General features: G+C 46.0%; 1 protein-coding gene across 5 annotated transcripts in view; it reads left to right on the top strand.

Moving 5' to 3' along the window:
• LOC127007517 (mucin-2-like) overlaps positions 1-13,371 on the top strand; it is a 114,575-nt gene that overhangs the window by 85,962 nt on the left and 15,242 nt on the right. For all 5 annotated transcript variants that reach the window (XM_050878647.1, XM_050878646.1, XM_050878645.1 and 2 more), the window contains exons 4-12: positions 4,231-4,299; positions 4,704-4,769; positions 5,151-5,257; positions 6,142-6,229; positions 7,355-7,485; positions 7,848-7,995; positions 8,356-8,655; positions 9,684-12,656; positions 13,106-13,315. In XM_050878647.1, coding sequence (XP_050734604.1) covers positions 4,231-4,299; positions 4,704-4,769; positions 5,151-5,257; positions 6,142-6,229; positions 7,355-7,485; positions 7,848-7,995; positions 8,356-8,655; positions 9,684-12,656; positions 13,106-13,315 — 4,092 coding nt within the window. The remainder of the gene's footprint in view (positions 1-4,230; positions 4,300-4,703; positions 4,770-5,150; positions 5,258-6,141; positions 6,230-7,354; positions 7,486-7,847; positions 7,996-8,355; positions 8,656-9,683; positions 12,657-13,105; positions 13,316-13,371) is intronic.

The raw sequence follows: 13,371 nt of genomic DNA, 5'->3' as shown, positions 1-13,371 counted from the left end.
GCCTTTGATCGATACTCTAACGGGTAGGAAGCATAACATTCAGACGTACATTCTAACACGTTGCATACTCACGGCGATGTAGTATGACCATTTACTTCGATGACAGACGCTTTCTCTCATGTAGTACAACGCTCTAACACTTTCGTATGATGCACACACTCCCGCCCATGTTTAGTATTCTTACCCGCTTGTCGGACACTCGTAAAATCTTTTATTACAATGTACTTACAAGCTTACACCTTATTTAGATAGACTAGGATACGAGTAAGATCTGCAACTCACGGATAAGCTTGCATTCAACAACAGAGAGAGAGAGAGAGAGAGAGAGAGAAAGAGGAAAAGAAGGAAGAGGAGGGAGGTTGGGGGTGAAAGCGAGTAAGCAGAACGTAGAGGAAGGAAAGGATCGGAAAAAAAGGGAGAAAGAAATAAGGAGGAAAATGTTGAGGAAGGGCTGGACAAGAAGGAGAATGAAGAAGAGGAAGAGAAGAAGGAGGAGGAGAAGAAGAAGGAGGAGGTGGGGTGAGAAGGTTAGCGGCGTCGGGCAGGGTTGGAGGTAGGGGGGGTAGGGGGTCCTTCTCTGTTCCTGCGCCGCCCAAGGGTGTTGAGGATGTAAACACAGCCCAACACACGTCCCCGCAGCGTTCCCTCTCTTTAGCTCCGACTCTGGCTTCTGTCCTCTCCCTAACCCCCTTTAACTCCGACCTCTATGTAAAACTATGCAAATTTTCTCCTCTTGGCCTAACTATGTCTGTCTTCTGCTCTTCCTCTTACCCTGGCTTCTGTCTTCTCCCTAACTCCCTTTAACTCTGACTTCTATGTAAAACTATGTAAATTTTCTCCTCTTGGCCTAACTATGTCTGTCTTCTGATCTTCCTCTTACCCTGGCTTCTGTTTTCCCTTTAACTTCCTCTACTTCTGATTTCCGTTCTTTCTCTAACTCCTTTTCCTCCAACCTTTTCTTTAACTTTCCCCCTTTGGCTCACCCGTCTTTCTGGTAATGGTCCTAGCTTCGGTCCCTCTCCTTCTGTCTCTCCTCTTCCTCTCCACACTCTCCCAGCCCTGCCTCTCCTTTTTTGGACAGGGCTCTTGAACTCCCGTCTCTCTCTTTCTGCCTTTTCTTTCCCCGTCCACACTGTTCCCGCCTTGCCCCTTTTTCTTTATGGCAATGGTCTTCATACCCGCCTCCTGTCTTTCCTCTCTCTGTCCACTCTCACAATCAACACCGCTATTTTTAACCCGCCCACCTCTCGTCTCACTCACTCACTCGCCCTCACTGCCTCTCGTCTCCGCTTTTTATTACTCTTCTCACGCCATAAACACGTTCGCACTCTCCTCATACGGGCTAGTGTTCTTTCTTTTCAACGCCTTTGCGCCTGCCTCGAGGGACTTTAAACCCACCTGTCCCTGCTCCTCCTCCCTTAAATAGTCTTGGGAGGGGTCCGAGGGTGACGGAGAGAGTGAGAGTGAGAGAGAGAAAGTGAGAGTAACTAAAGGGAGAGGGAAATGAGGGTTGTATGTGAGGGTAGAAGCGAGGGAGGAAGGAAGAAAGATGGAGAGAGTTCGGGAAGTAAAAAGAGAGAGAATGGGATGGCAATGGAAGGGATTAAGAAGGGAGATAAAGAGATACAGTAAGACCCAAGGATGGTAGGCGTGAGTGAGATAAAGGGGGAGAGAGAGAGAGAGAGAGAGAGAGAGAGAGAGAGAGAGAGAGAGAGAGAGAGAAAAGCTGCCCTCACGTCTGCTAGAGGGCGTTGGGGACCCGGAAGCGAACATGTACTCAGGAGGTCAAAGATTACGGGTCAGAGGTCAGCGTTTGATCACGTGACTAAGCTGGGCGTTTGATGGCTGATGGGCGGAAGGGGGAAGAAGGGGGTGGGGGGGAGGAGGCAGGAAGGGAGGAAGAGAGGGAGAGAGAGATAGAAAGATTACGCTGAAACATCTTTTAATTGTTTCGTATTATTTTTTTTATTTCCTCTTTCTTTTTTTTATTTATCCATATTATCATTTATTTCTTTTTCTCATCTCTTACTTTGAATTTATCTTGCATGTTTTCTTCCTTTCTTTTCTTTCTTTCTTTCTAGCTTGTATGTATTTCTGTTTCCTTTTTTACTTTATTCCTCTCTCTCTCTCTCTCTCTCTCTCTCTCTCTCTCTCTCTCTCTCTCTCTCTCTCTCTCTCTCTCTCTCTCTCTCTCTCTCTCTCTCTCTCTCTCTCTCTCTCTCTCTCTCTCTCTCTCTCTCTCTCTCTCTCTCTCTCTCTCTCTCTCTCTCTCTCTCTCTCTCTCTCTCTCGAACACGCTTCACTTAACACCCTCAGCCAATCCCTTACATTTATTTTTCCTGTTTTTTTCTCTCTTTCTTCTTCCTTTATTTATTCTCCCTCTTCCTACACACCTGTCATTCTTTTCTCTCCTTCCTATAGGTCTTTCTTTCTTTCTTTCTTTTCCGCGTTTAATTTCGTTTATTCTTTCCTGCATTTCTTTGGTTAATCGTTTTCTTTATCCGGCTCCTTATTTCCTCCTGTGATTCCCTCTTTTCTTTATTCTTTTTATTCCTTCGTTTCGTTGTCATCACTTCTTCTCTTATACTTAATTTTTCTTTTTTCATTCTTCATTTCTTCCCTTTCAATTCTTTCTCTCCTATTGTTCCTTTTTTTCCTTTCTCCCTTCCTTACTTTCTTCCTTCTTTCCTTTCTCTCCCCCTCCATTCATACTTCCGTTCATCCCTTCCGTCTCTCCTTTCGTCCCTTATCTCTTCATTCATTCATTCATTATTTCCTCTCAATCCTTCCTTCCTCCTAACACTCCTCCCGCTAATCCTTCCTCTCCCTCCTCCCCTCATCCTCCTCCCTTTCCCATTCCTCCTCCTCTTTCTCCCCTATGTCTTATCTTTCTCTTTCTCATTTCTCTCTGCTTTTCCTTCTTCCTTTCTTCTTCCTTCCTTCATTCACTCCTTTCGTCCCGTCTCTTGTTGGAGGAAAAGACAAACACGTCAGTCTAATCCTGCAAATCGTGAGGCGGAGAAGGAGGAGGAAGAGGAAGAAAAGGAAGAGGAAGAGGAAGAGGAGTCGACAACCTTCTCCTTTCAGACTATTTGGGAGTCCACTATTGTCACTGCCTAACATTCTCTCCCTTCCTTCCTCTCATCCTCCCCTCCTCCCCCTCCTCCCCCATTCCTCCTCCTCTTCACCCTTCTCCTTCCCCTCATGCTATTCCCCTAGTACTTCTCTCCTCTATCTCTGTCCACCTATCTATCTATCTATCTATCTCGAACACTAACTTTGAGACCGCGTGGAGAGGAGGGAAGAGAAGTGAGGGGAAGGAAAGGAGGGGAGGAAAAGGAAGGAGAGAGAGAGAGAGAGAGAACATAAGATTAGCAGTTAGTGAAGTGAAGATGAGGGAAGGAGGATAGGGAGAGGTAGGGCTGTAAGGAAGACGCGTGTAAGAAGAGGAATAACATGTTGAAAGGAAGAAAAAAAAAAGGAAGCATTTAGCGGAAAGGAGAGAGAAAAAAAGGAGACGACTGGGACGGTGAACACGAAAAGGAATGAGCGAAAAAAAAGTCGGAAAAAGGAGGGAACAAAGAGAGTAGAAACTGTTAGAACGATAAAGGAAGGAGAGAAAAAAAGTGCAAATATAAGGAAGGGAAGAAAAAAAAGAGAGGGTAGGAAGGAGAGAGGTAGAGAGGGAGGTTAGAGGTCATTGCTCTGGGTTACTGTTTAAGAGGGACCGTAATAGTGGACAAGGAAAGACGTGGGGTGTTTTTCGCTGTTTTATTTCGTGTGATGGTTTTTGCGCGGCCTCTGTCTTTGCTGCGTCTGTCTTCCTGTCACTCACTGGAGGAGGACTTGAATTTTTTAGATGTCGAAATGTCACTGAAGAAAAAAATAATTGAAGTGTGAATTGATTATAAAGAATTGTTTATAAAGAATCGATGAAGATTGTGATAGACTGATGTGTTTTGTGAGAGAGAGAGAGATCCCGTTGCCGTATTTACATTTTACCGTAGCTGGATGTGTTTCGTCATCATTGTTCAGATTTTCCATCCTTTGCATCTTACCCTGACCCTGACTTGCCGATTCTGAGTGTTTTGTGACCTTCCGCCTTCCCTGTGCCCAATGCCCCTTTGTGACCCCTGCCCCTCTTTGTGTGACCCCTGCCCCCTTTGTGACCCCTGCCCCCCTTTGTGACCCCTGCCCCCTTTTTATAACACCTCCGTTGTCTCCCCGCAGCTCCCTACCTCCCTTCCAGCCAACACATACAGACAGACTTCTCCAACGTCTTCCACTCGTCGAAAGGAGGTGAGTGTGCCAAGCCTTTACGGACAAAATAGATAAATAAATAAATAATAAAATAGGAAATAGACCAATGAATAAATAGATAAAACATAGATAAACTCATACCCTTCCTTGCTACATCAATTAGGTTAGTTCAAATTCTGAGTGGACCGACGAAGTTGTCTTAATTATTTCCACTCGTATAGATGTTCTACAGTTTGTTCCTAGAGGTGTTTTATCCAAGTTGTTGTTGTGTTTTTAGTAGAATGCAGTTTGACTTTTTGTTTCGTTTTTTTTCGTGAATATGTTGCTGACTTGGTGTGTTTGATCATTTTTCCTTCTAGTGCATTGAGTTGTTTCACAGATGGGTGTGTTGACATCTTTTGATTGATTGAATTGTTTGATTATTTTTTATTTGTTTCTTCCAGGCTTGATCGGACCACTGTTTAAACACGATGGTGGGCATGAACTGGACTCCCCCGTCCCTAATGGAGGTGAGTCTACATTATCATAACTCATCCCAAATGCTCCAAAGACAACTAACTGTTTCATTCCCACTCCCTCACCTCCCACTCCCACCTCACGTAACTACCCCCACGCACGCCTCTCCTCCTCCTCTTCGTCGCCGTCGGCCACTCACTTCCGTCACGCTGTTCTCACCTCACCTGCTCTTCTCACCGTGCACACCTGCGCTCCACTACTTGATTGACAGGCCGTGTGTGTGCGTGTGTGGGGGGGTGGGGGGGTCGAGAGAGAGAGAGAGAGAGAGAGAGAGAGAGAGAGAGAGAGAGAGAGAGAGAGAGAGAGAGAGAGAGAGAGAGAGCATCACTATCAATTATTATTATTCATGTTCCCTCTCTCTCCCGCCCCCCAAGGATGTTACTACCAGTTTCGCCACTACGAGGAAGGGGACAGAATTATCACGAACGAGCCTTGCCTCAACTGTACCTGTCATAACTCCATGCTCATGTGCTACCTCAAGGTGAGTGGTTGGTCTCCTTACGTTCTTAATCCTTTCCTCCCTCCCGTCCTTCCTTCCTTACTTACTTCCTTACTTCGTTCGTTCCTTCCTTCCCCCCTTCCTTCCATTCTGTCTTCCTTCCTTCCTTTCATCCATCCCTCCTTCCTTTCTTCCTTCTTTCCTTTCTTCTTTCCATTCATCCTTCCTTCCTTTCTTCCATCTTTCCTTCCTTCCTTCCTTCCTTTCTTCCTTACTTCGTTCCTTCCTTCCTTCCCCCCTTCCTTCCATTCTTTCTTCCTTCCTTCCTTCCATCCATCCCTCCTTCCCTACTTCCTTTCTTCCTGCTTTCCTTCCTTCTTTCCATTCATCCTTCCTTCCATCCTTCCTTTCTTCCATCTTTCCTTCTTTCCTTCCTTTCTTTCTTCCTTTCTTTCTTTCTTCCTTTCTCCCTTACTGAGTTACAACCTTTCCCTTCCCTCTCTCTCACTCTCTTCTCTTTCTGTATCTCCTCTTTCTGTGTACTGTTTCTTTCTTGCAATCCTTTCCTCTTTCATTATCTTTTTTTTCCCATCACCTTTCTGTATTATCTCTTTTACTTCCATGTTTGTTTTTCTTCCTCGCAATCCTTCCCTTTCATTATCCTTTATCCCCAATCGTTTTCTCTCTCCTCTTTTACTTCATTATTAGTGTTTCTTCCTCGCAATCCTTCAATCTTTCATTATCTTCTATCCCAATCTTTCTTCTCTTTTACTTCTTTGTTCGTTTATTTCTGCCTCACATCCATTCCCTCTGTCAGTCGCAAAACAACATGATAAAAAACACAACACACTGCCCCTGTAAAAAGAAAGGACAGAAGATGCAGAGAACTCATGATCACTTCTTGGTGTCCGTGCTTGTACCCGTAGGTGTGTCCCTTCAGCAAACCCATCGGCCAGGACTGCACCGTGGAGAAGAGTCCCAGCCAGTGCTGCCCAGTCATCACCTGCCCCCAAGGTATGCATGGATCCTGACCCCGCCCTTACGTTCGTCTCTTCGTCCCTTGTAAACCTGTGGCCACGAGACGCTACTCCATTCGTCTTCTCTTATTCTTGTGTCATTGGGGGAAAAGGCGCTCAATGGACGATGAAATTTGGAACGAAGTAGGGGAAGATGGGTTGATATTCTTTAGGGTAATTGTGATCTTTTTTGAACTCTTCTTTAACTTGCTCTTTGTCGTTTAACTATTATCCCATGCAACTCTATTCGTCTCTCTCTCTCTCTCTCTCTCTCTCTCTCTCTCTCTCTCTCTCTCTCTCTCTCTCTCTCTCTCTCTCTCTCTCTCTCTCTCTCTCTCTCTCTCTCTCTCTCTCTCTCTCTCTCTCTCTCTCTCTCTCTCTCTCTCTCTCTCTCTTGTGGCCATTTTCCCATATTTTCTCACTCTCGTTGGAAAAAAGCGCTCAAAGGACGATGAAATTTGGAACGAGGTAGGGGAAGAGGGCTGATGTTCTTTGGGGAAAATGTAAGCTTTTATTTTCGATTTTTCTTTAGCGTGGTCCCTTTGGTTCAGTCATTTCCTACACTACGGGAATATACAGTAATTTTCCTAACGAACCTTCCTTACTGAGAGCCATTTTATTCTTTTTGATCCTTCTGTCAACTTTTCTTTAGCTTGCTCATTTTCGTGCAGACATTTTTTTCATTCAAGGTAATATATTAGCTCTCCCTTCTTTTAAACCTTCCTTGTAGAGACTCATTTTCTCTGATGACGTGAAGCGCTCTCCTCCTCCTTCCTGTTTAAAGAGCTTTGCCTCAGTTACGGAGAGACTGAATTAAGGGTGTTATTGCTTATGTTTTTTTGCTTTATTAATCGTTTTTTCCTTGTTTCCTCTTTTGATGGCTCGTGATGACGGTGTTGTTGGTTTTACTGTGTCAGCAGCGGGGGAGTGTTGCCAAGTCGGGGCAGACAAACGAGGGTGATCACAAAATTATTCTGAAGTGTTGCCATCCGTGAACGAATGGATAACTGTGTGTGTGTGTGTGTGTGTGTGTGTGAGAGAGAGAGAGAGAGAGAGAGAGAGAGAGAGAGAGAGAGAGAACTAACGCTTTTCTTGGAATTTCTTCCCTTCCTCTTCTTCCCAGTGCCTGTCAACCTCCAAGTAATGCACATGACCTCCTCCACCACCCCGACCCCCGCCGCCAGCACCGCCATCATGCCCTTCACGGAGCGTGGCTGCACCATCGACGGCTTCTACTACCCCGATGGAGCACAGGTGAGGCTCGCACCGTAAGACTAAGGAAATCATCAGCCCTTCCCTTATTTTCTTACAAGCTCCTTGCTAACATCCCGCCATCCTTGCCCAGCTGAAAGACTCAGGACACGCTTAATTGAACGCCTCGAAGTTTTAACAGTACCTACATACGTCTATTTTGATTAATGGGGACCGATTGGCTCTGTGGGTACGGCACTTGGACCGCGAGCAAATGATTACGAGTCCGGTCCCTGCTCACATCAGCCTCTTGGTGAGAGGTAGTGCTCATTTGTTACCGTAGAATATCTATGTGGTCTTTTCTACCGAACTTGGGGTCGTTATTTATTATGTTCTCTTCATTTTCTTGCATTATTTCGCCCCAGGTGCCGGGTGAGCCAAGCAAGCCCTGCGAGCTGTGTTACTGCATCAGGAACCACACGGCGTGCGTGATGCAGGAGTGCATCTTGATGGTGCCCGGATGCAAGCCGGAATTCGAGGAGGGTGTCTGCTGTCCCGTTAGATATGAGTGTGGTAAGTATGAGTGAATATAGGTAATATTTAAATAGAAATATAGATAGATAGATAGATAGATAGATAGACAAATAGAGATATGAATATAGATATGGAGGGCACTTTTTTTCTATTCTGTTGTAAGATTTACACTCACTAGAAAGACTTTTGTTGTAGACTTTATGTAATTTTCATTTTCCGATGCAATAAGTGTAGTGACCTTTTCTCTGCTCAAGAATGAACGTTGTCTTGCCATCAAAGACGTTTATTGATTTGCTACAACTGCGAGTCCAGCAACTGAAAAGCTAAAAAGGGACGTGCATCTTCCTGTGCCTTGCCTCATTCGGCGATGACGTGGCTGTCTTTCCTTTCTGTCTGCAGCTTACGAAGAAGAGGAAGGCGCCCTCATCACCACCACGCCTCTGCCAGGCAGTAATGACAGTGTTGTCCTCCCAACCACCACCCTGCCGCCGGGGCATTCGGGATGTGTTCACAAGGGAGAGTTCTATGCAGATGGAGCCTCAATCCCCTCGGACGATCCCTGTGAACACTGCTACTGCATGATGGGCGACTTGGTGTGTGCCATCCAGGAGTGTCAGTCACCGCTGGACGAAATGCAAGAGAATTGTATTCCTCGACCGCCCCAGCCCGGAAAGTGCTGCCCCGAGGCGTATGACTGTCGTAAGTGTTGAGCAACTCTTGGGCTATCATTTCACAACTGTCGTTAGTGGACTCTAATATATCCTAACACACACACACACACACACACACACACACGCAACCGGTCTCTTGCAGACTCCTTACGTTCTTATGTTCATAGACACACACACACACACACACACACACACACACACACAGAAAAAAAAAGGTCCCGTAACGGAAAAATAAATTATGAAGAAGGATAGCATGAGAAGGATAGCCTCCGTTGTCTAGTGGTTAGAGTGCCTATAGTCCAACCATTTCAAATAGTCCGTTTGGGCGTTCGATTCCGAGAGTCCTTTCCTCCCCTCTGCTCTGCCACACAGTCCCAACACCTAATTTTCCCTCTCATATGTTACGTATAGCTAACGCATGAGAGGAAGGGATAGGTGTTGGGACTGTGTGGCAGAGCAGAGGGGAGGAAAGGACCCGCGGAATCGAACGCCCAAACGGACTATTTGAAATGATTGGACTAGCTACGAATCAGCGGGCCCGGGTTCAAATTCCGGCCCGGGCAGCGTGCAGCTCACCCAGCTGTTCACCCTCCCTTTCGGACTGATTGATAAATGGTTACCTGGGGAAAATGTGGTAACCCGGATGTCACATTAGCTCTGTGTCCCATGGTAATGGGCTCTTCCCACCACAAGCTCAAGGGCCAATGCAATGGAGATGAACACCGCGGCCACACGCTACTATGGCGTATACCCTCATCCTCACCTAACCTATCGCATGAATATAAACCAAAGAAGCAGAAAAGTCATCCACCTGTTATACAAACCACACGTTATATTTTCAAAAATTTTATGCATGTAGAAAAATTGTATGTGTGGAAATTTGAATGTCAAGCAACACTTTATTTAGTTTTCAATTTAAATTTTAATGATTTAGTTTTAAATATTAACAAGTATAAATGACACAATACAAGTAAAAGAATAAAAAGAGGTAAACACTGTCGAATACCGCTTAGCATCACTGATACTCTAGTAAAAACACATCCATATTCTTCACAGCCGAGGTAACCACCACAACAATAGCTCCTGAGGACTACACTGAGTACCCTGCTACGATCTCGCAGTCTCCAGTAGACGCTACTGATGATCAACTAGACACGACTGGAACCACTGCTGCCCAGGAGAAACCTAGTAAAACCACACCACTGGCCATCACCGAAGCCAGTGAGTACACCACTGATGCTCCAGCTGCAACCAGTGGTGTCACATACATTCCACCAGTGTCAATCGAGACCACCGATGCTACACTTGAGACTAGTGATGCCACTGCTTCTATAACAGATGTTGAGGAGGCCACTGATGCTCCAGTTGATGCTACAGAGACCACCGATATTTTAACAGTGAGTGGTGAGGTCACAGATGCTCCAACAGCCGAAGTTGAGACCCCTGATGGTGCAGTAGATGAAGTGGAAACCACCGTTCCTCCGACAGAAGAAAAGGAGACCACCGATGCTCCTACAGATGAAGTGGAGACCACTGATGCTCCCACAGATGAAGTGGAGACCACTGATGGCCCTACAGATGAAGTAGAGACCACTGATGCTCCAAAAGATGAAGCAGAGACACCTGATACTCCAATAGTGACTGGGGAGACCACTGATGCTCCAGCAATAATAGGAGAGACCACTCCACAAACAATTATCGAAGCCAGTGAGTACACCACTGATGCTCCAGCTGGAACCAGTGGCGTCACATACACTCCCCCCTTATCAACGGAGACTACTGATGCTCCGACAGATGAAAAAGAGAGCACTGATGCACCCACAGATGAAGATGAGACCACTGATGCTCCCACAGATGAACTGGAGACCACCGATGCTCCAATAGCAACTGGAGAGACCACTCCACACACAGTTATCGAGGCCAGTGAGTACACCACTGATGTTCCAGCTGGAACCACCGATGCTCCAACAGATGAAGAGGAGACCACCGATGCCCCGACAGATGAGGAGACCACCGATGCTCCAACAGATGTAGTGGAAACCACCGATGGTCCAACAGATGAAGTGGAGTCCACTGGTGCTCCCACAGATGAGGTGGAGGGCCCTGATGTGCCGATAGATGAAATAGAGACCACCGTTGCTCCTACAGATGAAGTGGAGACTACTGATGCCCCGACAGTAACTGGAGAGACCACTCCACACACAGTTATCGAAGCCAGTGAGTACACCACTGATGCTCCAGCCGGAACCATTGGTGTCACATACACTCCTCCAGCATCAACTGAGACCACCGATGCCCCAACAGATGAGAAGGAGATCACCGAGGCCCCAACGGATGAAATAGAGACAACCGATACCCCAACGGATGAAGTTGAGACCACTGATTCTCCTACAGATGAATTTGAGACCACCGATTCTCATACAGATGAATTTGAGACCACCGATGCTCCCACAGATGAATTTGAGACCACCGATGCTCCCACAGATGAAGCTGAGACCACAGATGCTCCCACAGATGAAGTTGAGATCACCGATGCTCCCATAGATAAAGTAGAAACCACCGATCCTCTTACAGATGAAGTTGAGACCACCGATTCTCCCACAGATGAAGATGAGACCACCGATGCTCCCACAGATGAACTGGAGACCACCGATGCTCCAACAGTAACTGGAGAGACCACTCCACACACAGTTATCGAAGCCAGTGAATACACCACTGATGCTCCAGCTGGAACCAGTGGTGTCACTTACACTCCCCCCGTAACAACTGAGGCCACTGATGCCCCGACAGATCAGAAGGAGACTACCGATGCACCAACAGAGGAGGAGACCACTGATGCTCCAATCGATGAAGTTGAAACCACCGATGCTCCAACCGATGATTTTGAGACCACCGTTTCTCCCACAGATGAAGTGGAGACCACCGTTTCTCCCACAGATGAAGTGGAGACCACCGATGCTCCCACAGACGAAGTGGAGACCACCGATGGTCCAACAGATGAAGTGGAGACCACTGATGCTCCAGCTGCTGGGGAGACCACTCCACATACAGTTATCGAAGCCAGTGAGTACACCACTGACGCTCCAGCTGGAACCAGTGGTGTCACATACACTCCCCCGGTATCAACGGAGACTACGGATACTCCAACAGATGAGAAAGATACTACCGATGCTCCAATAGATGAGAAGGAGACCACCGATGCTCCGACAGAAGAAGTGGAGACCACTGACATTCCAGCAGATGAAGCTAAGACCACCGATGATCTCACAGAAGTTGAGACCACCGATGCTCCCACAGATGAAGTTAAGACTACCGATGCTCCTACAGATGAAGTTGAGACCACCGATGCTCCCATAGCACTGGAGACCACCGATGTTCCCACAGACGAAGTTGAGACCCCTGATACTCTTACAGATGAAGTAGAGACCACTGATGTTCCTACAGATGAAATGGAGACCACTGATGCTCCAGTAGTGACTGGGGAGACCACAGATGCTCCGACAGAATCTGGAGAGACCACTCCACACACAGTTATCGAAGCCAGTGAGTACACAACTGATGCTCCAGCTGGAACCAGTGGTGTCACATACACTCCCCCAGTATCAACCGAGACCACCGATGCCCCGACAGATGAGAAGGAGACCACTGATTCTCTGACAGATGAAGTGGAGACCACCGAGACTCCGACAGATGAAGTGGAGACCACTGGTGCTCCAATAGATGAAGTGGGGTCTACCGATGTCTCAATACATAGCACCGAAACTACAGATTATCCAACAGAGACTGAACATGGAAAGACAACTCCGAGTCCATCTACAGAACTCACTCCTGGCAGTTGCATTGTTCAAGGATCTCAAGTTTCCAACAATAGTGAAGTATTACCGACCGGACCTTGCCAGGAACATTGTCTCTGTGTAGATGGTCAAGTCAAGTGTGATATGACGGCATGTCCTCCTTCTCCCCCGGCGTTCCTAAGATGCTCCCCAAAGCCTCCTTCTGATGATGAGTGCTGCCCAACTTATTCTTGCCGTAAGTAATAATGTTATCTTTCGTGCATGTATGTAATATATATATATATATATATATATATATATATATATATATATATATATATATATATATATATATATATATATATATATCTATATATATATATATATATGCTTTATCATGAAGTTATTGTTTCTCACAGTAATTCAGGAATGTGCTGATCTGAAATCGTGATCATGTCAACAATAAATTAATATCTCTAATATGTTTTACTTTGTGTCTGTGAGGCTTTCTGTTGAAGTGGTTGTGGACTGCAAATTTAAGTTCACACACAATTCAGTGATATACATGAAAGGTCATGTTATACCCCTTCACAAATGCTCTACTTAGGAAAAGTTGTAATTAAAGATGCAGTTAATGATTCTATTGATCTTCGACTACTTGAAATAAGATAATTATGCTAAATACAACACTGGTTTCTACCTCAGCTGTAGGCCCCGATGACCTTGTCTGCGAGGCGGATGGAGAAACATATCAGGAAGGAGAAGCCGTACCAACCACAGACCTCTGCGCCGATTGCTTCTGTTTTCGAGGAGATGTCATTTGTGCCTATCAAGAATGCGACGTGCCAGAAGGGGAGAACTGTGTGCCAATAGAAATACCTTCCAGCGCATGTTGTCCAACCAAGTACAACTGCGGTAAGAATTTTTAAATTTTTTATTGTATTTATATGAAAGAACTAAAACTCAAATAT

The sequence above is a fragment of the Eriocheir sinensis genome, chromosome 35, assembly GCF_024679095.1.
Source record: "Eriocheir sinensis breed Jianghai 21 chromosome 35, ASM2467909v1, whole genome shotgun sequence".
NCBI classification, from domain to species: domain Eukaryota; kingdom Metazoa; phylum Arthropoda; class Malacostraca; order Decapoda; family Varunidae; genus Eriocheir; species Eriocheir sinensis.
This window is presented reverse-complemented; position numbering and strand designations above follow the sequence as displayed.